We start from the raw sequence: 24,988 nt of genomic DNA, 5'->3' as shown, positions 1-24,988 counted from the left end.
AGACTCAGCCCATTCTGCAGCCCATTCAAAAGCCTGTAAAACCAAAATGAAACCAAACAGGAACATCTCCAGAAGACAACGTCAACATCCCCCACACATTTGATTTGTGACAGGCATGGCTTTTCATCACTGCTAGTCTGCAGCCTCCCAATATACTGCTCCCATAACAACGCAGTCTTAAATAGCATAGAATTACCAATGTCTCCAGAAAAAAAATTCATTTCCTTGTCTCACAGGGGTAAGGAAAATAAACAATTGCATGTTGAGAGCTGATCAGATAATACAACCTTAGAAGTAGTCAAGATAAGGACTTTTAGAGTATCGGCATGGATTAAGCTTTTAGAAAGTAATGGCAGAATTGACTGAACAAGTATTTGTGGGGGAGTGCTAGTTGTTGGGGTTTTTTTGAAATACTGTTTAGCTGATTGAGATCCAGATCAGATTGGAGGGGGAGGGACAGGAAGCAGACATAAACTGATAACCATGATTTAAATAAGATGCTTTGCAGTTTGATAATGCAGAAGATGCAAACTCTGCAAGTTTCCTCTTGCAACTGTTTAACCTCAAGGCAAATTATATTTGAACTAACATTCACTTCTGATTATGTGAATTGAGGCCTTTTTTCTTTCATATGCTTTTAAAAAATATATAACAAAGTAAGTCTAGTCAAAGGGGAGAAAAAATGAAAAGAAGAGCATAGATCTATTCTGACTTGATTTGAGGAAAATTTTATTTCAAGGTCAGTTGTATCAACCAAGCATAATACTTCTGCTTATAAAGAAAAAATTAGGAGAAAAGATGTCATACACAGCGCACAGTTGGATATTTGTAACAAAATTCTTACAATCAGCAATATCTTCCTTTCATATAGAAAAGCATGTACTTAATATAGTGAGAACAAAAAGCTGTCTGAAATCAAGTTACCATGTTTATTTCCCCCATTGCTGCAGACTTCTTCTCTTTAAAATGCAGCTCATAAAAAATGCAGCTGATCTTAACTGAAGTTGCTTCATTCCTTCCTTTTCTTTGTACACTGTGGCCCAGAGTATGGCAGTTGACATCTACACACATTTGGAGCGATGCATTTCCCTCCGTGCTGGCAGGGCAGTTTACACACAGCTGAAATGAGACACCAGATACACAGCATGTCTTCAGCACAACACAGCATCATTTTTCTTTTTGTCTCACTGCAGTAGCAGAATTGTTCCCTGGTGACTGCACTGGGGCAGTATAAATAAAAGCATAATAGAAGAACTGAAAAGCAATGTCTCTCAATTTATGGCATTGTGGCCTTCATGGAATACAGGCACAGTATGTCTAGTCTTATTCATGCTCCATTTCCCTCTTAAAATACTATAATTTCTGTTCTTTAAGATACAGGCTTTTTTTCAGATGGATGCCCCCATAAAAGTGGGAGAACAATAAAAATTCCTGCTGAAACTTATTCAAGCCAGTGCTTGGATCCACACCCATGAGGAAACAGTCACCTCATCCTATCAGTATCTCACATACTGCCCTCCTCTTCCCCTACAACAGCAGAGGAGGGCTGAGTGGGCACAGCTTCAGCTACACACCAGTTCAGCTAACAAGCCAGGGGCTGCAATTTATGTACGAGTATCTACACCAAAAGAAGTCAAACTTGATGCAGATCTAGTTAGTTTGGGAACTGATTTTGTGAATCAAAGTTTGTAAAAATGGAAGTGGTTGTTCAGTAAGAGTGTCAGTACTAATCTGGATTACACGCAGCTTTCAAAGTTCTAAGAACACATGGATTTGATTCTGTCAACTTATCTTCAAAGTGAGAAGCAAGTTTCAGTTTTACATTTCTATAAAATTGAATGAAGCTTCTAACCCACACCATTGACAATAGTAATTCTGTAATTTTCAGTTCCTTATACTGAAAATTATAGAAGTACTATACTGAAGTTATATATATATATATATATATATATATATATATATATATATATATATAACATACAGAACTACTATATTGTCTGTAAACTGAGACCCTTATACTGGGGTCTCAGTTTACAGACAATATTTCAGAAATAAACCAAGTAATTAATTTGGTGACAACCAAAATCTGAATCTCTTTCAAAGTGAAAAAGTTATGTGCTCCTGACTAAATTGAACAGCCATCCACTCCCTATACATGCTTGCAAGAGCCCCAGTATGTGGAAGGAGCTCTCAGTTACTATTCTAAGATACTTTCCCTGGAAGCTTTGTTAGGCCCTGAAGATTTGAACACTTTGATTGGTAAATCAAACAAGCAGAGGAAAGGATAAATGAAAAATGTCAGGAGTCATTTACCTAAGTGACATGCTCTACCGACCCATCCAGCTGGGCAGCTACAAATCCCAGGAGCCACACAAGCTCCATTATTCCGACAACCTTGAGGACAAATTGCTACAAGAAAAAGAATGGGAAAGTCAGCAGGATTTATAAAACTGATGTAAAAGAATCCTGACAAAATGAAAGATTCAGGATGATACAAGTCAAAATGGCAAAACACATTTTCTTCTAGGTCAGATATTCAACTGGTATAACTCCAAAAACATTTCCAGGACCAGGGAAATGGAAAAAAAATGTAGCTACTGTGTTCTGAATCTTGGTTTAAATGTGAAAAGTTGTACACCTTGATGCAAAATATTTTCACACTGTTTTATCTGTGTAAGTATCCATAACATTTAATAGGTCAATTATTTCTGTAGTAATGCAATTTCCATATTATTAGCTTCTTAATACATTTTAAATGTTTTTGTTACTGTAGTTTTAGAATTAATATAGTTCCATGAATGTAGACACGCACCTTCCTGGCATCTTGACCCTGTCCAGCCAGAAGCACAGAGGCACTTCACGACTCCATTGACAGAGATGCATTCCCCACCATTCTGACAGCCTCCTTCACAGCTTACTGTGGAAAACAGCATACACTGGGCATTTCAGAAGCAGCACAGGACTTCAAATAATTGTCTTTAAATAGCTCGTCTAGCATCAACCACTTGTTTTATCACATCTGCAAAAACTAAAATTTCCACTGTTCAGGGCAAGGCACTGTTCTACTTCTCACCAGTAACATCGCTGTTCATCAGCTACACCACAGGAACTACTAAAATGCATATTTGTATCTAACTTGCCAAATCACAGTTGGTAAGCCAATAATATGTGGTGAAGGATTCACATATTTCCTTACCTGACAGGACCAACAGGTAACAAGAGGAAGAAAAGAAGAGGATATTACTTTGACAAATGAAATTATGGCTATAGTCAAGTTAAGCAGTGCCTTCCCAAAGGCCAAACACTTGAGTTAGTCTCCTCATTTCAGAATTGTTCTACACATCAAAGCCCTGAAGGCCTCATTAATGAAGAATTATTTATGCCAGACAAATGATTGGTATCAACTGTGGAGAACACAATCACTGTTCTGTGCAATCAAATGCTTCCTTTTACAAGCATGAATGCATTTTCTATACCACCTTCTCTGTATTGAAGAAAAACAACTATCCTTCACTGTAAAGATAGACAGTTTGGATGTATGCTTGATAATTTGTAGATAAAATATCCAAATCTCTTGTTCAACCACAAGTATTGAGCACAATTTCAGCTAACAGATCTTTGGCACAAATACTGAACATGCAAGGACATGCAAGTCAAATCCAGAAAAGCTTTTCAATGTTTGTTTGCGTATTACTTTGTCACACAATGTAAGTTAATGTATTTAATATTGATTGCATTTGATCCATTATGGTGACAGAGAGAAGTGCATGAGGACTGTATAAAAGCAAGTATTATTCCAGTCTTTTAGAAGGGCAAGAAGGACCCAGGGAACTACAGGCTGGTCTGCCTCACCTCAGCTCTTAGAGAGGGGTATACAAGGACTGACTCTGGAAACCAAATCCAGCCACACAAAGGACAAGAAAGTCATCAGCAGGTCTTCATGGAGAGGGTGACCAAATACTGGTACAGATTGCCCTGGGAATTGTGGGGTCTCTGTCCCTGGAGATATTAAAAAGCCATGAAGACATGGCCTTCAGCAGCTGGCTCTAGGTACCCCTGCTTGAGCAGAGAGCTTGGAAATCATGACCTGCAGAGGTCCCTTCCAACCTCACCTGGTCTGTGATTTTGTGAGGCTCTTTATAGCACATTGCTCCACACCACACGCAAGTTTGTACATGTACAACAGTGTTTTCTAGGATTGCCTTTTCCAATCCATGCATATATTCAATAGACTTCACAAACCCATCAAAATTGGTCTTTACTACTTCTCTGTCATCTCCCATTACCTCCCAACAATACATTGCAACACATCCTCAGTGACTGGCCCTCAATCTTATCATCTTGCAGATAATACATAAAAGTTTCAACCACTTAATGCAGAAATACGTATCTATATATCTCAATAAACTATTTAGAAATAATCTGTTATAGAGCTAAATGGAATATTTACATAGCACATAAAAAGGGTATTTTCCAAGGCAAAAAACTCACTCAGATTCTCATAACACATTCCAGTATGTGTTATGTATGTGTTGTGTATGTATGTTATGTATGTGTTACTCCATCCCATCCTCCTGCAAGCATGCAGATCCTCTAGGCCATGCATGTCTTGATAGTAAGGTCAGAGATTTACAGAATTAATGTCAATGTGTGTTAGAACCAGGACTTGAGGCATCTTATATTAATTTAGTCTGTTTTCAAACTCCTTGTCTTTCCAAGCTACCACTTCCTTGGATCTTACCTTTATGACAGTATCTACCCCCATACCCAGGAGGACATCTGCATTTTCCAGGTCGGAGGCACTCTCCTCCATTTTTGCATTTTGGATAACATGTAGCTGTAAGACAGACAACAAAGAAAGGTTGGATAAATACTGGTGAATCTTACAAGAGTTACTACTTAAACATATAAGAAATTTGCACGTTATACATTTTCATCACTTTGTTTTAATCTTTTCTAAGACCTATCTGCCATGTCACCTTACACTGTTGATAAGGTGAAATAATTTCCCTGGAGTGGAGTGCACAGGGAGGACTCCACCACACTAAGCTTTTAAGCACTCAAAACTAAGGAATGTTTTGGGCCTGGACAGAACAGGCAGAAGACCCATATTAAACAGGAACACAGTTGGACTGCCAAAAGAGCTTTGGATAACTGGAGAAATAACAGAAAATAGGTGAGAAGAAGAAATTATTCAATAAAAAGACGTTGCAACTTGAGAGGCATCATGTGAATCTTAAGATGAAACATCAGACTTTTTACCCTTTACTGGATTCCTACGTTCATCTTCAGAAAAACTACATGCTCTGTTCCTAATACCTCTTCTCTAAAATGTCTCCAGAGGTAAGTCAGGATTTCCTTCTCCCCCACACTCTTTTTTCCCCTTTTCTTGCTTCAGCTGGCTTTTCAGAAGCCTTCCTGAAATATACAGTGTTTGTTTAACAAGCAGCCAAGATGAATGTATCTTTTCTCACAACTCTAATAATCTGTTGGGAGAAAAGCATCTATGATCATCACAAATCCTGCAACTTTTTAATTGCTGACAGCTTGGACAAGTTTGATAAGATATGAATAAAAATGTCAATTTTGCAAAATTCTGAATAAATCCATTCATATTGCAAATGAATTACCTATCATGTAGACTGTTTGCTACTTTGAATCAGCCCTGCTATCTGAGAAAACATTTGTTTATTCACACACAGGTTTTAGAAACCCATCTGTTTCTGAGAGTCTCATCTGAGTTAGCTGCTGGTGCGAGATGAGCTCTCTACTTATTCTTTGACTGGATGTGTGAAAAGTATGAAAAAGATGAACAATGAGTAACACCATCCTGATTTTGTCCTCATATACTTACTGCACTCTCAAGAAATCCAATTGAAGAATAAAAGACTTTTCACATTAGTACCCACAGAATGAGTACTAGCAGGCAAAGAAAGGACAGAGATGTATGAAAAAAACCACCAGTGCTCAGCTCTCTGTAACTTTTACCAGATGCTTTCATTTCTTTGGAAGTGCCGTACAAGAGCTCCCAATTTAAGAAAAAATGTGTTTCTGTGTTATTTCACACAGTTTTCAGATTGGTTTTCTTGACAGAACAACAGGTGAAACTTCACTTATCCAATTTTTTTCTACATTAATGACCTTATGAGCACAAGGATTCAGTGGTTTCCTTAACAATTCCAAACAGTTCACCTCTCTAGTTCAAGAATTGATCTGCCTCTCCACCAATATTTCACTTCTCCCCTAACCCCCAAAATGTATAGAAACAAACAGTTTTTGAAACAGTTCATACAGCATAGTTTTTAATCTACACTACACAGCACATTAGCTATACATCATTTGTCACCACCTGCTAGCCTCAGCCTCAAAACGAACAACACTCCATGAACAATTACAGTGCTGAATGAAATTTTCAGCATCTCATTTCAGAATTTAAAAAAAAAACCAGTCATTTTTCAAATGAAGGACACTGACAATTAGAAGAAATACTGTGCAATTTTATCACCTCTTCACATAGGACAACATGCAAACTAACTCCTGACGCTGAGTGATTTTTCAGCATTTAGTAGCCACAAGCTCTACAGTTAAACTTTTAAACAAGAAAATTATAAATCTAACATGTAACATTGAACAGGGTTTAAACTAAAACTCTTCTTCACAATATTTACTTTTGCATATTAGGTGGCATTTTCAAAAAATACTTTGTCTCTCCATGGAAACCAACAGGAATAGACTCCACCCTAGCTTTACACCTCCTACCATGGGAATGAGATGTACAAATGACTCTGTGCATCAGGTAACATCCAGGCAGGAAACAACAGTACTTTTATAAGCACAATGTACTCCAAATAAAAAGAAATCCAGAAAATAACCTACTTTCTACACACTTTTGATGTTTTTGTTAGTGACTAGTCCTGACTAATTGCACCTAGAGATACTAATTAAATGTTGCTGTGGCTTAGAATGCTGTCAAGACTCTAAAAGCATTCAAGAACCACCTGGATGCAACCCTGTGCATTGTGCTCTAGGAGACCCTGCTTGGGCAGGGATGCTGGACCAGATGACCTTCTGGTCCCTTCCAACCTGACTGATTCTGAGATTCCTTAAATACTTCCAGGGGAAGTATTTAAACGTGCAGTTAAAGCAGTAGGAGAAATAAAACACCAAAGCCTGCTCAGCGAGTGGCCTCTTACCCAACACCCAAGCGGTAAAAAGCTCTCTCCACAGAGAGATGCCCCACGGCCATTCCCGACAGCAGGGTCGGCTTACTAACGTGAGCTCTTCATGCTGGCTTTTGGCTGTGCTCCATCAGTTCGCTATCGCTGCCTCACCTTACCAAAGCGTGCCTTAGCTCTCTTCCTCCCCCTCTCCTTCTTTAGGTCCTCCTGGCACCTCACCACCCGCCTCCCACACCAGATCCAAACCCGCTCTCCTCAGCCCTTCCCGCAGGGATGTCTCGGCGGAGGGCTGGCACGGGAGGGAGCGAACGCAGCGCCGTGCCCGTGCCGCCGGGGCCGCCCCCGTTACCGTGCTGGCAGCGCTCGCCCTCGTAGCCCTTGGAGCAGAGGCAGGAGCCGTCGGCGAGGCAGAGCCCGCCGTGCCGGCAGCGCTCGCCCTCGTAGCCCTTGGAGCAGAGGCAGGAGCCGTCGGCGAGGCAGAGCCCGCCGTGCCGGCAGCGCGGGCTGCAGGCGGCGGCCGGGCCGGGGCCCAGCGCGCCCAGCCACAGCCACAGCAGCAGCCGCGGCCCCGGCCCGCCGCCGGCCCGCCGCGCCATGGCCCGGCCCCGCCTCGGCCCGCTCCTTCAGCTCCGCTCGCTTTTACCCTCTCAGCCCGCTCCCACTCCTCCTCTTCTCCTCCCCCCAGCGCCGGCCTGCCCGTCCCGCCGCCCCGCGCCGTGCCACGGCGGCTGCGAGCCCGCAGCGCACCGACCCCGCGGCCACGGGCGCCGCAGGGAGGCTCGGGGGGACCTTGTCACCCTCCGCAGCTCCCTGAAAGGCGCTTGGAGCAGCTGCGGGCTTCGGCCTCTTCCAGCGACAGGACGGGACAAGATGACAGACTCCCAGGCTGCACGGGGGGCAGTAGGAGGAATTTCTTGCCAGAAAGGGTTTCTAGACATTGGAATGGGCTGCCCAAGGAGATGGTCATCATCATCAGTGTTTGAGGAAAGTCATCATCCCTCAGTGTTTGAGGAAAGACTGGATGTGGCACATAGTGACTTAGTGGTAATTCCATCATAGAATGGACTTAATCTTCTCAGAGGTTTTTTTGGACCTGACTGATCTTGACTTTATCTGCAGATACAGAGACCTCCAACAGCAGAGGACCAGCCACCAGATTGTCACACGGGGTGTTGGACAAGGAGCCCACCTTAGCACCCGGCCGGCTGGCACACCCGACATCTGCTGGCCCTGCCACCACTTCCAGGACAGCACAGCTCTGAATTCCCACCTCATCTGAGACCCTACAGACTCTGATTTCCATACACTTCCACCTTTAAAGGTGCCATATGTGAGTATCACATATATCCTTTGAATATATGTGAATATCATATATATTCAAAGGAGGATTTCAGAGAGAGGACTGATGGACTGAATTCACTGTCACCTGACAGAGAAGAATACAGGTCTCATAGAATCATAGAATGGCTTGGTTTGGAAGGGGCCTTAAAAATCATCTGGTTCCAACACCCCTGCCACGATCAGGCACATCTTCCACCTCAAAGCCTTATCCAGCCTGGCCTTGAATGCTTTCAGGGATGTGACATCCACAGCTTCTCTGGGCAACTTGTGTTAGTCACCACCCTCACAGTAAAGAATTTCTTCTTTATATCTGATCTAAATTTACTCTTTCTCAATTTGAAGACATTTACTCATGTCTTTTCACTGCATGCCCTCGTCAAAAGTTCCTCTCCAACTCTTCTGTGGTTCCTTAAGGTACTGGAAGGTGCTCTAAATTCTTCCCAGATCATTCTTTTCTTTAGCATGAATAGCCACAGCTCTCAGCCTGGCTTTACAGAAAAAGTACCCCAGCCCTCTGAGCATATTGACTGCTCTTCTCTGGACTTGCTCCTTGCCATGCTATTTCTGGGAATGAAACAGCATTCTGGCTCAAGTACAATTCTGTGACAAAACAGCAATATCTTTCCATTTAATCGGGTATTTCTTTTGCAAAGAACACAAACATAGATGATCAGGAAACATTTTTTTTTTCATTATTTCCAGTATTTCACAAGCATTTCCTATAATTTCAAAAGTTTCCCAGAGAAAAGACACACTTTCAACACCAAGACTCAGCCCAATGTAGTATTTTCAGATGACTTGTAATGACCAATAGTGAAAAAGAGACATTGTAAGCACCTGTACAGAGAGTCTACAGAAAAGTGAAATAAACCTCATGCCTTTTGAAATACTAAGGGAAAAAAAAGTCTTGTTGTCTACTGTGAGGGTTGACTTTGAATTACGTTTGCAAGTGAGATAAAACAGCTCAATTTGTCTTCCAAATGAAGCAGGAGTATGATTTGGTAACTGCTTTCACTTTGATTGGAAATTAAAATTCATGTGATTGCCCTGTAATTGACAGAATAAAAGTCAAATGTACTTCTGTTGTAAAACTGGTTTTAATCCCTTTTCACACCTACAGAGCATGGAACATACAGTTCATAGCAGGAGTAGAATACAAGGCAAATCTGCTGCCAATAGCATGAGGTGCTATCTGGCTTCTTGCAAAGGTTAAGGCACATATAATATTATCTTTGCAAGACTACATTTAGACTTTCAAGTAGCAAAATACCGTAGAATAATTAAACAAGAGCAACCTGAATAGTTGCCTAAAACATGCACAGTTCCCTCTTGTTCATGCCTAGGCAGCCAAAGCAACATTTACAAGATACATACATACAATTACATTTGTCCTGTGCAAACCCACACAGGAAATATCCTTTCAAGTAGTAATGATGAAGCAAAAAGCCCTGGTGATTTAATTACTCATGCACAAGTTACCATAGTGTGTTGATTTGCTATCTAGAATAAGAACATCCAAACCCCATTCCTTTGCAGTTCCAGTTGTGGTGAGGAGAACAGGGTCTCCTGTTTTCACATGCATTATTCCTTCTTGCAAGGACAGGAGTAATAGGATTATACAGTGATACCACTTTTAATAAAACTACTTGCCAGAAATATATTGTGGAATAAATTCTTCCCAAAGGAATAACTTCCTTTATGCCATCCCCACAAGAGCAAAATGAGAAAAGAACTGAAGACACCATATTGTTCTCAGAGTATATCATAATTTTGCACATCCTTGACTTCTGCCAATAATTTTGTGCATATTGATTTCTTCACAGAAATATTTTTTCCATTACTGTCTTTCCTCTATAAGACAGTTTTATGTGGAAGTGTGCCTTTCTGATATTAATGCCTAGCAACAACTCCTTCATATAGAATTCTTTTCAGATTTTAAGAGCTATTCTTCATTATTCATGGTTTTTAAAGCACTATTTATTTTCAGTTCCATATCCCATCTTCTCTATTCTAGCAAGATCACTTTCGGTGGCTCAGATTAATTAAGATCCCCTTTTTTTCTCGTTCCTGGTTTCCTTTGAGGTTCTTAAAATAATTAATACCAAAGAAAATAATCATATTTTGAAATATGGCAAGTGCCCCATCTGAGAGGATAATTGAATGCAAAGACTATATTAAATAAGCTTGCCCAGGTGTTTCATTGAATGAAGTAAATTTGTTTAAACATTATCTTCTGTAGGAAGGATTAGGCTGTTTCACCATTTTTGTGCATCTAAATTCATCTCAGGGCTTATCAAATTTGCTGAGTGCATGTCTGCATTTACAGAAGATTGAATCATGTTAACAGAGGTTCTCATTGAAAACAGAAATGCTTCCAGGCATCCAACATGCTTTAGCCTTAGAAACACAATTTGATATAAAAACAAAAAAACCCAGAAAACAAAACCCAGCAGGTAGTTTGAAAAAATGAAATTTTTAAGTTAAACAAAGAGAATTAAGATTCATTCACTATTGTCATAATGGTCATATTTAATACTTCTTTTCAAAATAAAACCAAAATAAGGCAATTTTAGCAGTAGGACATTCACAGGCTCATTTTTGTGTCGGCATCCTCCTGATACACTGTATCATAGCAATATGCAATAGCCTCTTGAGGGATGCTGCTGCCAGTCCAAAGAAGAAGACAGGGAGAAAATGAACTCTCCATTATAATCAGAGTTAAGGTACTCTGTGAAGTGGTATATTATGATAATACGGATGCTCACATGGATTCTGGGATTCTGCTCCATGTAAGGCAAAGCAGGTACAAAACTGGGGTCCCCAACAACCCTGTGGGAAGACACCAATTCTGGCCAGCTTAGAGCATGTGCACATGTCTCTTGCCTATTTCAAAGACTTTTATTTCGTTGCAGTGTGAAAAACATTCAGGAAGTGCAAGCTCAGATCTTCACATGCCATGGGAATTTACGAGCCAGCCAGCTGTAATACAGCACAGCCTCCTCTCAGTAGTAAAAACTTATAAGAAAACAATAAGCTTAGAAATTGGGATACAAAACCTTAGAGGGTGCTTGTGCAGAGGTGATGTACAACCATCTAATAAAATGTCAGTATCTCAATAATCAACTGGAATTGCTGGGATGAGAGGTAATATTAGAAAGTGTATTACACAGCTTCCTCTTTACTACTCCTGTGCAGTATGTGCAGTTCCAAGCTCTGGCACAATCATCACTGCACTGTTACAGCTGCACTGGGTGCTGTACTTAAGTACATCTAAAAAATGTGTCATCCAGAGATGATGCTTTCTTTATCAGTGTCACATCACAGGTAGCAACCCCATTTATAAGTGCTTTTCAGCATAATTTGTTCTCTATTCTACCATGTGTAGATGAGCCATCAGGTAATGGTACAGCTAAGTAGCATTGATCACAGCTGTATCTCAACTAAGTCCACATCAAAGCTGTCAGGTAATAGGACTTATGACCAACATCAGTCTTTTTGTTGACAGCTTGAATACTGATCTGTCTTCCAGTGCAATTTGGCTTCAGTGGCATTTCAATGAAAGTCACTTTAGTTCTGCTAAAAGAAGGAAAATGATATATGGGTTTATTTTAAAACATGCCCATGCGTGAATTAGGTGAGCAGAAATATTATACATGCATAGGCTATGTACAAACATTCATCCACAACTGCCAGACACATCTCTTCTTGGTGTCCAAAATTAGGAGCCTCTCTGGATTGCATGTACAGATTGTCCCCATTAGTGCACCTAACACTGGTTCCATAATATGAAACCCTATTTTAATTTCTATTAAATTAATGCATTAATCCCAATGATGGTAGCCCTGTATGCAACTTCATAACCATTATTCTAATAAGTAATTTTCTTCACATAACAAACTCTCAATACATGAGCTTTAGTCGACAAGACTGATGTGCCCTGAAGTTCCTGTCCACAGATTCATCTTGCTTACTAGATAGAAACATTTAAAAGGTATATGTTAGTGAGATACTTCAGAATTAACAGTTCAATCATTGCAATTAGTTATAAATCTCTCAGATTGCCACCTTATGTAGGTATTTGCAATTAGAATGCTGAATAAATCTGTGCCTCTGGACTCTCGGTAACCCAAAGCACTACAAGAGTAGTGTCAAAAGATCAGCCAGGCTCACTCAGAACAGTTTAACTCTGTTTGAAGCTTTGTTCTGTGCAAGTCAAGGTCACCCAGCCACTACTCCCTCTTTTGAATCTTGGATGTAAATTGCCTGACAGGAAAAGAAACAACATTTCTTCTGCCCGTTAAAAGAGTACTGAGAAAAAAAGATCAAGGCTTGTCTTGCTGCTTGGCAAACAGTGCAGCTTTCAGCAGTAACCTTAATTTGTTGTTGGATCTTATTCTATCTTTCAGGATAGTTTAGTGATGTCTAAGCTGAAAAACATTTCAGAGCCAATTTCTACAGAGCCAGTAGACCAGTGACTCTTTATCTTACTTCACAAGCATAAAGCATTACTTCAAAATTGCAATTGTATAAAAGAAGGCCCTGATACTCCATTGCAGACCACCTGGGTTAGTCACTGCAATCAGGAGAGACCAAATGTCTGCACAAATATAACACCCAATTTAACTTGAAAGCTAAAGCCAGTATCACCTTAATTGAGGGATTTTCTGCTCATGCTAAAGGTGTTGAGATCAACCCCATTCTGTAGATGCACCATCTGAAACATGCTGAGCAGGCACCCATCAGTGGAACCCCAAACCTATGATTAATATTCAAAAATTACTCTTAAGGACCAAAGTCCAGCTAAAGCAAGACTGCAAGACACTTAAGTATCACATCCAACTTCTTTTAGAACCATATGGAAACCTCCTTATTTTTGTCAGTACTATAGTATCAGACTCTATATTCTGGCAACTAAAAGGACATGATACTGCAAGGTTACTTCTTTAATTTCCATTTGGCCTGGAGTTTAGGCGACTCAGTATCTCACCATACTTTCAGAACCCAACTGAAATAGTCCTCATCTGCTTTTATTTCTGCATTGAATGAAGTTGGCTTGCAAACAAATGAAAATAATTCAGTTTTCTCACCACTCATGGGCTCTCAGCCATGTCCCTCAGAAATAAATATGGAATTTTTTTGGTCCTGGAATCTTATATTTTTCCCTCAAAGAAATTTGGCATAATATTCAGTGAAAAGAGTTATTGAATAGTACTTGGGGTAACTATTGAGTATAACTCAGATACCACTACTGTACACAATATAAATACCAGGGGCCTAATGTTCCATAAATTAGTTTAAGTGTAAAGTCCATATACACAATTCATCCTGATTAACTTGAGGAAAAAAAGCAAGAGGCAAAATACTAATTCTAAGATAGGTTTTTTTTAAAATATTGAGTAGTTAATTGTACAGAATTCAGCTTTATATCAACCAACTTCCTGCAGTATGAAGTACAACTGATCATTTGGTATTTATATAGTTGCTATTGTATCATAATTCCCATACACACTTACACTGCTGTAAGTCAGAGCAGACACTACTGAAGCTGTCCCAGAGTAAAAACTAGTGTGAGTGGAAGCATTCAGAGAATCATCCTTAAGAATAAAGATATCACTTTTTCTGCCACAGAGACACTGCCAACTTTAGGGTGAATGTGGCTACTGTTCAGCCGGGCACAGCAACATTATCCACTAGTGTGAAACAGGAAATGAACAAAAAAAACCCCACATCTAATTGATATTTAAATATGGTAGGATGTAATTACTCATGCTGGAATTCATTCAAAGAATCAGCTCTCTCAATGCTCCCTTATTTAAAAAAAGAAAAAAGTACAATCAGTTCTTTACTGTCCGCCAGCGGAAAAGACTTAGGTTTGGCAGATTATTGTTAAAAAATTGGTTCAAAACATATTTCTCTGTTTTTCCTGTCATCATTATGTTTATTATGCTTCAAATCTACATCTGAACAAAGAAAGTGGTAGCTCAGTTAAACAGTACTTAGAAGTTTAGGCCTTTCTTTACAAGTTTAAAATTAATTGTAAATGTTTCCAGCTTGTATTTATTTTCACAGTACTTCTAAGGGGAAACTAAACAGCAGAACCACTTTAAAAATGATGAGACAACAAAAAGTGTTTTGGCAACTCATATCTAGAGCTAATAGCAAAGCTGAAGTACATGTCGTATTGTTTGGGCCACAATTGAAACATGACAGTATGACTAATGGAAATCAGTAAAAATGAAAGATGTGGGTTTGTCTGGCCAGGATATGAATATATGAAAAGAAGAAAGTCAGACAGTCATTTATTTCTAAAGACCTCTGTCATTAATCTAAAAACCATTGGCAAGCATCATCTTTCCTAACTGCAGAGGTATGAGCATGTCAAGGGAGCACACCTCTAACTTAAACAGAGCTGGAACTGAGCCCTAGAAACTTAGAAAGTGACAATTCCTAAACATAAATCCTTAATGACTACAGAGCAAACAGGTTGATATTGAATTAAAATTCATGTTAGCCAACATAAAAAAGAGGGGAAAATGATCATTAATATCAATCAAAATGTCTCAAATCTACTCTGACTCACACGTGTACCTACACATGCCAGGTGTAGAAGAGGTGGAAGAAATTAATATATCCAGAAAATTTTAACGTTTGTAGAAAAAACTCCATATTTGTCATTGTTCCCTTTAAACCTCACATTCCATAGGTGATGTCCAGTTATTCAGCTCAGCTCTCTCTGCCATTTATACACCACTGTGCTCTACTTAAACTCAACCCCTTGATGGACACTAACTCTGATGGACGCATTTGTCTGCACTGATTGAATTTTAAAACTTGTGACAAAGAGTTAAGTATGTAATCCTAGAAAATTCAAGCAGATAAATGCAATTTTTACACGATTACAGTTTGTTTATTTTATTTATTTGTGTGTGTCTATCTTTTGAATACCTAGGGTATGGAACAATATTCCTAATTTCAGTTTTAGAAATGCAAAATAGCAACTTTGTACATACATGCACAGCATGTCCATGAAGCAGAGCCTGAGGTGGCCTGGCATTCTAGCACAGTCCAAGTCCAAAAATCCTGAAAATCAGTCTTCCAAGACAAAATATTCTCCATTTGCTGGTTTAGACATCCCATCTACAAGCAATAGCAGTGAAATCCCTTGCATTATCTTAGGTGATTTTGACATTTCTTTAAACCAATTTCTTAGGCTGTATCTCTTCTATGTTACAAAATTACAATTGCATGTTATAAGAGAATCTCCAATGTGGAGGCAGGACAATTCTCATTTTATCACATGATCATTTCACAACTTCTCATTTTATTCATGATTATTCTTAAGTGGTTTAAATCCAGCACTGACATAGTTGGCAGATACCAAAGTCTGGGATCCTGGTCCTCACAAGTGGCAATTCAATGTAAATAAAATAGATGTTTCTGCACCTAATTGCCATCCATCGGTAGACTCAGAAATCCTTGGGTGAAATGCGCCCCATGGGCACAAAATGATCACATATCTCTGTGCTGATCCTGCCCAGAGCTGTATAATGGAAGCTGCACCACATATATAAAATTTAGATGTTGAACAGAGGAGTGCAGAGCTATGGCAAACACAGTTCTGGCTTGGAACACAGTGGAAGAAAGCTCAGCAAAAATGTTTCAGACAATTTAAACCAAAACACTGACTACAAATTTAACTGAGTACACTTGATGAAGATGAGACTAATAAAAGCCCAGCTGCTTAGCACTTTTGACTTTCAGCTCACACTGCTTGCATGCAAGATGATTTTGGTTCCAAATTGAATATTGCTGGCTGGAAATTAATAGGTAGGCTGAACATATGCTTGCTTTCTTGTTTTAGGAAAAAAGAATAATCAAAGTTTAAAATGTGAAGTCTGAAAACCAGCCTCAATTATGCAAACAGATCTCAAGGCAGCCTCTTCTTCTCTGCAATGATCAATATTAATGTCAAAATATTTCATTTTTACTGATTTCAGTCATGAAAAAGTCCAATCCTGCATTACTCTTCTGTGCCTTAAAGAAGACAACTAGACAATACTAAACAGACCTTCCCCTCTTTAGGTTTTTAAACATACTTTCATTAAGAGCCTTAGAAATTTTTCTAAGGCAAAACAGAATAAAACAGCATAAATACAATTTAGTTAATACTATTAGAGTATGATATTTCCATCCTCTCTTTAAAATGTTGCCCAGTGGCAGCAGTTTTCATTTCTAAAAATAATTTCGTACCCATAATTTTGTTTTGCCACAATTAAAACTAGTAACAAACATGTCACCAATAGTATTTGCCAGCAAAATCTTTCAAAAGGTAGCATATCTGCATTAAAAAAATTGTGTAATATTCTTATACATATTTGCTCATTTTTGGAGATATGCTCTTCTATCTTAAGACCCTATATTGGTGATTACAGAGGCTGACAAAAATATTACAGTAAAGGATGTAAAATGTTGCTCTGTGAAGTTATTTTAAGAGCCTGTTAAGGTGGATTGCAGAATTAATGCAGGTTGCAGGACCCTGTTTTAAGACAAATCATTATTAGAAGGTGCTTGACTTAATTTTATGGGGCTGATATCTTCATGCTTTATGCTGTATTAGCTTTTGGGCTAAAATAAACCATGTAGCTGATGAAGGAAAGTGTAAACTTATTTTTTTCTGTCTGGTAGAATTTCTAGAGTTGGTCACTTGCTTTGAGTAAGTTAGTGTCCTGCTGCCCTGGCACCTTAAATTAAGATGGCCCTGCATGTGCAAATCAATACATATACTTGCAAGGAAGAAAGCAATGAAAGAGGCATGCTCTTTTCTATAAATCGTACATCCTCCAATTCCTTTTGTTTTTAATGGCACTCAGAGGAGCACACGGGCTGCAGATCACAAATGGGGAGCCATCACTTCCCAGCCAGCTCAAGGGTGGCATTCAAGTGTTCCAGATGCAATTCAAACCGCCCTTTACACTTGGTAATCAATATGAAACATCACTAATGTCTAACACTCACCATTAGAAGTGTTTTTTACACTTCAAAAGTGTTTTTTACATTTCAAAAGAAGATAAGGCTAATGGAAACCTGCACTATCCCAATGGTTCCAAGCACTCTGGGTCACTGCACCCCTTCTTAGCCCTTATCCAGTACCAGCATCCTACACAAACAAAAACTCCCAGCATATAAAATTATCTTAGTGAAAAAATAGAGAAGGCAAATAGCCATAAAAAGGGGATGTTTCCCATCATAAAAAAGTATCCCACCAGTGGCTCCCTGCCAGCAGAGACTGTGAGAAAGAAAGGAGGACACCAGCTCCTCTAGAGCACCACAATCAAAATCAGGTAGCAGTCATTCTGCCTACTCAAAAATCACTCCACTGGAGCCTCCCCAGTGCAAAACCAGTGCTATGGCCCAGGTACTGGCCAATAGCAGTCCAATGCTACTATTTCTGGGCATGATTGTGGATATAGTTTTCATCAGTTACTGTCATTGTCCCAGTGAAGCTAATCACAGAAATTAAATTAACAGTATAAAGCCAAAGCCAACCAAACAAGGGAAGTTGCAACAAATAGAATTGTAGAAGCATGCGTTATATTTCTGTTTCATAATAAGAATAAAAATAGTTGTCTGGAAAATGAAGTTTTATTTCCTATTTTCAGTGCTAAGAACACCTACATGGAATAATTCCATATTCATAGCTGTTTCTCCTCTACAGCTATTATCTGTAAGCTGACATGGAAGTCAACACACAATACAGTCTAGTGCAGTGAATGGAGTTATTATGAGACTGTAAGAACTTTTGTCTTCTTTGGAATCCTCACGCTAGCTACAGGCAATTATGAATTTGCAATAGCAGGAGAGGACCCAGCAATCTGCACAGCTCACATAGTGCATCACATTGTCTCACTGGCACTTGGTGAGCTGTTCACAGATTATGGATACAGCAGAGCTAAAGTGGACTGTAAATATCTTAATGTCTTCCTTGCTTATGTCATTCCTGAGCATTAGCTCTCCATCTGTAGAATATTGTCTGAGCTGCTAGAGATATGTCTATTCAAATATGTCTTTGAATATTCAGCTGACTGTTCCTTTTTGACATGTCCCATCAAATAGCCAATAATGATGTATTTTTTGGCATTCCTAAAACTGCTCCCCATGTATCTCAATTACTTGCCCCCAGCAAAATGGCTGCAGTTATTAGCTTGTGCTTCGCTGTGTCATTTGTGTTATTCCAGTTCAATGTGAAGTATGATTTCCTGCCACTTATTTGCTGATGGCAACTAGCTGCCTTTCCTTCCCCCCTGAGGTTCTGTTTCCCCTCCAAAACATACTAGATATTTTGCTGGCCAGAAGCATAATTATTCTTCACTGTCAGTAAATTTGTCAGTTTCTGTTCTGTTTAGGTTCTGTTAGCATTCAGCATATTGGTACAATACTTAATTAGTAACAAATAAACTTCTAGAGTATAATTAAGAGGTATTTTCAAACTGTCAAATCCAAACATCTAACAATACACCATCTGATATGGTCAAAAAAAGACAGGCATGGAAAAATTACTTGGAATTTATGATTTTTTGGTTGTTGCTTTTGATCACCTTGGATTGTAGTCTTTGATTCCAAAAATACAATTTCATATTAACATATGCACAGTAATACTATAAACTGCTTTGGCAGAGGTTTTTAGTTTGGTTTTGTGAAGAAGAATGAGTGTTTAATTTAATCTTCTTAGAATCAGCCAAAAATAAAGCTCACTGAAAATCATTCCCATCTGTGTTATATCCATTTGTCAGAAGAATATAACAATTTTGTAGATTTTAAAAATTCAATTTCCATTAAACACTGGTTACAGAAATAGTCTTTTGTCTATTTCTGGGCATCACATGTAGCTATCTTGGAGTCTCTGATTAAACTGGTGGGGGATTGTAAATGCCTAACAATGCACTGAAAACAAATAAAATCCAAACAGTAAAAAAAAAAACCCAAGAAACAAACAGCTGAAGTCAGGATAAACAGCAGTCAAAGCATGAAGGCAACAGAAGCATGTCTATCCCACATAATCCCATGTTCTGGCCTACTTCATTATTCCCTTTACTGTTTTCTGTACATTGCATTTCCAGACTGTGCAATTAGATGATTGATTGTTGACTGTACATATTACAAGTGGTACTTCAGCATTCTAGTATTTCCTGATCAGTTCAAATGACAAAGTGCACCCAGACCTCTCAGTGCTCAGCTTTGAATCCCCCCTTGTGCAGTCATCCTTCCCCTCCATCCTTCCCACTCTACTTGGTAAAGGGGCAGCTCTAATCCTTCAAACCACAAATGGGGCTGACATGATGAATTTGGGATGTGGTGAACCACGTCTATAGGTGAACAGCAAGAACAGATACGAAACCAGCACAAAGATCATGTTAAGCATGTAGGTTTGCATTAAACAGTACCAGGGATTACTAGGAAAAGGATAAATTCTGTGTTGCCTGATCAGGTTGGTCCCTTGCCATATGAGCCAGTGTTCTCACAGGCCACTCCCAAGGACACTGTCAGGGATGAGCTCCTTGAGGACCATTCCCAGCAGGCAGTGTGTGCCCCACCACATTGTTTTATGGCCTGTTTACATGGGCAGGGTAGATCATTAACAGTCTCTTGGTCTCTAACAGTAAACAAACCTGAATACTTTTAATGTCCTAATCTAGATATAGCTTCACAGCCCTAGCATCCCCTAATGTACTGTAGTGATATCGACCCTAGATTCACTATTATCTAATATGTCACTGTAGTAAGATTTGGACACAGGAAAAAACACAATTGTGGTCCATTTCTGACTGAAAATGCCTTTTAGTTCAGTGGAACAGCAGCCAGCAGTTTAATGTTTTGCCATATGCTATTATATTTGTATATATTGGGTTAGATGTGTAAAGTATGAACTCCACATTATGTTGTCAGGGAAGAATTACTCAGCATTCATTTGATATTATGCACAATATCAGATTTAAAAGGTTCAGGATGAGAAGTGTGACAGAAAGGGATATAAACAACTTAACAGAGAACTGTTTAGACCAATTTTCATGGTTTATTATCTAAATGGATATTTGCTTAGTTATTATTTATACTGTTGTATATTTGCTACAATATTCTTCCCACACTTTTTGTTTGATAGCAAAAATTCAGCCTCTGTCTGGACTATATTTCAGACTAGATAGTAGAAAAATGTTCTGAGTAAGTTTATTACTATTATTACATTTAGAAGGACTCTACAGCTTGACATGATTTGGGAAGAAGACATTCACAAGTAACCTTGTGGAAGAATGAGAGATCTGTAATCTAGAGATATCAGCTATTGACCTGAAAATAGAGGCAGGAGAAAAGCAGCATTGGACTGTCTATCACAGCTTTTTAATTCCCACTCTTTTCTCACAGCAATATATATTCATTCCACTTATGATTTTCCCCTCAAATCAGGCTTACAGTCTGCAGCCTAACACGAACGCAACAGAGAAATAGTGGCAAGTTATACAAAACACAAATTACTTTTCACAACATTAATCAATTGTCCTACATTTTACTGGGGAAAAGTCATCAGCATAGACAATAATCATTAAAAAAAAAAGAAAACAAAACTGTTTCTCCCTCATGTTCAATATTGCTAAAAAGTAAAGAAATTAGAAAACAAAACTAAACATTATGAAAACTGTTTATAACCAAGATAGCTGGAGGCAGCAAATGTCCCTCTAAATTGCCTGCATCTGAGGGTTCCCATGTATATGCAATTCACATAGAAATCAATGTAAAGCTCTAGCTATGCTTTCTATTGCTCAGCAACTCAGAGAACCTCAGCATGAGTCCCACAAAAGATGAAGGGAGGGTGAGACTTTTAAATCGGCACCTGTACTTTAACACAAACTGTAAAAAACATGAATAAACTTTAAAATGTTTTATATTTGTTCCAACAACATCTGAAAATAAAGGGTTGTAGACTTCAGTTTCAGTTCAGTTCTGTCCTGCAAAGTGCTGAGAAAGAAATCCTGGTGTCATGTCAGTCACAGCTTAAAAAAATCATCAAAAAGGAAACCTCACATCCACCACACTTACCTTACTTGTTGTAGCACAAGGCTGTGTATCTCCTTTGAAGTAAATGCAGCAAAAAATTGACTTCATTTTTAACACAAGAATAAGCACACACCGTAGAGAAAAATTCACCATCGTTATCTGTATGTGGGGGGTTTGCAGACCTTCAAGCATTTCCCTGTAATGGTGCCAAAGGATTGGTTTTCCTAAGTGATTTGAATGAGCTCCTCTGAATGAAGCATGCTGCAGCTAATTATGAACCCCAATTAATTAAGAGAATTGGATGGTAAAGTGGGGAGAAATTAAATTACTTAAAAGCTACAATGGAAAGTTTGACCAGTTTGTTAAAAGTTGGTATCTATAAAGCTGCAAGGGATGGAAAAATCTGTTTTTCTCTTGGTAAATTACTCAAGCTGTCCTAGGCGAAGCCCCCTTTAATTAACCAGGTGATAAACATGTAGCCTTTGAAGTCATGGTATCTATTCACAAGGATCACGCCTGTTTCTAAAAGATACACTGTTAATTAAACAAAACTTTTAGGGCTGGGCATTAAATAAAGCAAGAAGTAGACGCTCCCTCACATGGCTCTGTTGCAAACAGCTTTCAAAACAGTGAATATTCAGTGAGAGAATGTACATTTCGGTACATGGTACCAATGGCAAGAGGGACAGGTAATAGGAAGCAGGCTGGGAGCTGTCCCTGACTGCTGAGTAAAGCTCTTCTCTGCTGTCTAGGAGGCCAGCAGAAGCTGAGATGGTAACTCTGGGAATCAGCATGTAACCCGTGAAATGGCTGCACCTTCCCACCTGTGGAGCAGAAGCCTCTTGTCCCCCAGCATGTAATAGGATACAATTGACAAAGTGCCGTCCACAAAGTGCACTTGTCCTTATCAATGCTCTTGGGGACAAAACAATGCAAACATGAAATCGAGGTTAGGAAATGAGTTTCCCAGTTTTAACTGCAGAAGGATTTATATTGCCCACCACTAGCACTTACTGCCCCTGCAGTTTGATGAGCTTTTGATGTAGTTACATGTGACAGTCTCACTGTGAGGTGAGGGAAACCTGCTAGGGGAGCTGGAGTTGCTGTGGGGAGACGGCAGAACTGGTGAGAAACACCTCGAGCCTTTTCCAAGAGTTCTTTGGCAGTGGGAGGATGTTTGTTTCAGAGGATTCATCAACATCATAGCCCAGAGGTTTGGTCTTTTACCTAACCCACATAAGCAGCTTAGTCTGAGGGGACTCAGCTATCTTGAAAATGTGAAAAAAAAAAAATCAGACATATGTAAGGGGTGAAACAGTGGGATTTTTTTTGTGTCTCATTGAACTTAAAATAAACAAAATAATAATGTGGATTTTTGTGTAGCATGGTTTGGCTGATGCAGCTTATGGCTGTCAGCCACTCATGACATTGCAGAAACAGTCCTTGTGACTCTATAGCAGGGTCCAAGTGACAGAGGTGACAGTAAACCTAGTTACACTCGGCTGCTCATGGCTTCAGCCCCTAGCACAGCCCAGGCTGGAAAAGCAGGGCTATGCCCTAAGCCCACCTTAGCCCATGTTTCCTTCAATCTTATACACACATTCCAAGCAATCTAGTTTGTGTTTCTCCTTTAATACTGAAATTGTGGTGGGATCTGATTAACCTGCTCCTGATGGATTCAAAACAGACCCAGCAGCTGTGATTTGCCCAGTCAAGAAGAAGGCGGGAGGTACATTTCATGTCTGAGGGAGACTGTATGTTTATCTGAAAAAGCAGGTATTTCTGAGCTTAAAAATAAAACATGATGCCATGAAAAATGTCCATGTCCCACAGTACTTGCTAGATTTTCCATCACTCCATGAACGCAGGAAACACTGTCAGCCCATTAACACCTATGTGGCCCAGTAATGAAAGTTTTTTGTGAAGGAAAAAGACAGAAAAGCCTGGAAGAGCAAAGCCTAGAAGCTAGCCATTACTCTTCTTGTCAGTGGCTGTATCTCAGTGAACTTTATAATTCATGATAGTCCTTTTTGGTTTTCTTACTTCACAGCACAGTGGGACTGTCCATTGAGAGACTGTGATTCCTTGTTGGGCTTTACAAAGAGTCAATGGTTGACCAAGAAGAGACAAAGAAGGTTTGTGAATCTGCTGAACTGAGGAGCTATTACATTTTTAGCTAAATTTGAGAGGAGGAAAACGTCATCTAGAACAAAAGGAGCATACTCAACCCATATGTCAAAGCCTAATAAATCCTGTCTTTAATTTTGCGATTGTGAATGGATCAATTAAATGGATGTTACATTCCTGAATGAACCCTTGTAATTTTTATCCATTTGTAGCATAAAAGCATTTTCCTGAGTGGTAACCAGGGACTCGGAAACAAAGGACTTTTGAGCCCACTTTCATTTCCTTTTCCCAAAGAGCTCAAGTCTGAAATAGATTAAACCAGAAACGAGGACTCGACACTTAAGCAAAGTAATAAATGAAGCCTCTCCACAACAGTGGCACTTCTGGCTAAATGATAAAATATGTAGACAAAAGTTTCACATTTGGAGTATTTCATAGGCATATTTCTAAAAGGTAAGAATACTTCAGAAGCTGAGAAACATTTTGTTCCTCCCTTTCACAATAAACAATTATTCTATAGAACATAGAAACTGGCAAGGAACATAATTTTCCTTCCCACTCTGGGAAAGGTGATAGGCTCTCCTCAGAGCCAGGAAAACAGGTAAAGCCAAAGGCCTGCAGCACCGATTCACCTGTACAGAATCACACTGGAATAGAGATTTTTGGAGTTCACTTTAAGTTAACAAAATGAATTAAGCATTTATATTCTAGCTGGTAGAGTTATGTGTTAAATTTTAACCTTTTACTTAAGAAACCTCTGCCATGGTACAAAGGGCATAAGAAAATGCAAATTTCTGAAGCTTCTTACATAAAGAACAATACCAAAAAGGACCAAAGATACAAAGAACCCAGATAAAGAGGCTTTTCTGTCCCTAAGCCTACCAAGACTGACAGACGGGACTCAGATAAGCACCAAAGGACCAAAAGTGCACATGAAAAGGAGAAATATTCAAAAGTTCAACCATGAAGACCACAGTCTTCAGCCTCAAGAGACCACCAGAGACCCCTGCAGGATCACCATGACAAACCATGCATGCCTAGAAGGGTGTGGACCTATTTAGCATGAGAGGCAAGGACAGGTGGGGCTAGGGGTTGAATATGCATAGAAAAGTTGTGCAATGCACTATATATGGAACACCTTTGGGAATAAAGGTGTGGGTCAGACTGAGGCTCGTGGCACAAGTTTTGGGAGAGATATCTCACTTGTGTCAGGTGCTGACAATACACACCCACTTCATAACTACCCCAAGTTCTGGAGTCTATTTATTTATTCCATGTATCACTTCAACACCATA

General features: G+C 39.3%; 1 protein-coding gene across 1 annotated transcript; it reads right to left on the bottom strand.

The window, feature by feature from the left end:
* Positions 1–705: 705 nt before the first annotated feature.
* On the bottom strand, positions 706–9,588 carry LOC110474682 (uncharacterized). The gene is made up of 5 exons (XM_077781241.2): positions 7,528–9,588; positions 4,742–4,837; positions 2,813–2,917; positions 2,314–2,409; positions 706–1,119 (listed from the first exon to the last, which is right to left on the bottom strand). Exons 1-5 carry the CDS (start codon positions 7,772–7,774, stop codon positions 1,010–1,012), a joined length of 654 nt encoding a protein of 217 aa, XP_077637367.2. The 5' UTR covers positions 7,775–9,588; the 3' UTR covers positions 706–1,009.
* Positions 9,589–24,988: the final 15,400 nt, after the last annotated feature.

This window comes from Lonchura striata, chromosome 2, assembly GCF_050655825.1.
Source record: "Lonchura striata isolate lonStrDom1 chromosome 2, ASM5065582v1, whole genome shotgun sequence".
NCBI classification, from domain to species: domain Eukaryota; kingdom Metazoa; phylum Chordata; class Aves; order Passeriformes; family Estrildidae; genus Lonchura; species Lonchura striata.
Note: the sequence above shows the minus strand (reverse complement) of the source record. Positions and strands in the feature narration are given on the sequence as shown.

Coding starts and splice junctions, on each gene's coding strand:
- LOC110474682 (XM_077781241.2), bottom strand. CDS start 7,774: ATGGCGCGGCGGGCCGGCGGCGGGCCGGGGCCGCGGCTGCTGCTGTGG. Junction 4,838..7,527: donor GGGCGAGCGCTGCCAGCACG/GTAACGGGGGCG, acceptor TCTGTCTTACAG/CTACATGTTATCCAAAATGC. Junction 2,918..4,741: donor GGGTAGATACTGTCATAAAG/GTAAGATCCAAG, acceptor TGTTTTCCACAG/TAAGCTGTGAAGGAGGCTGT.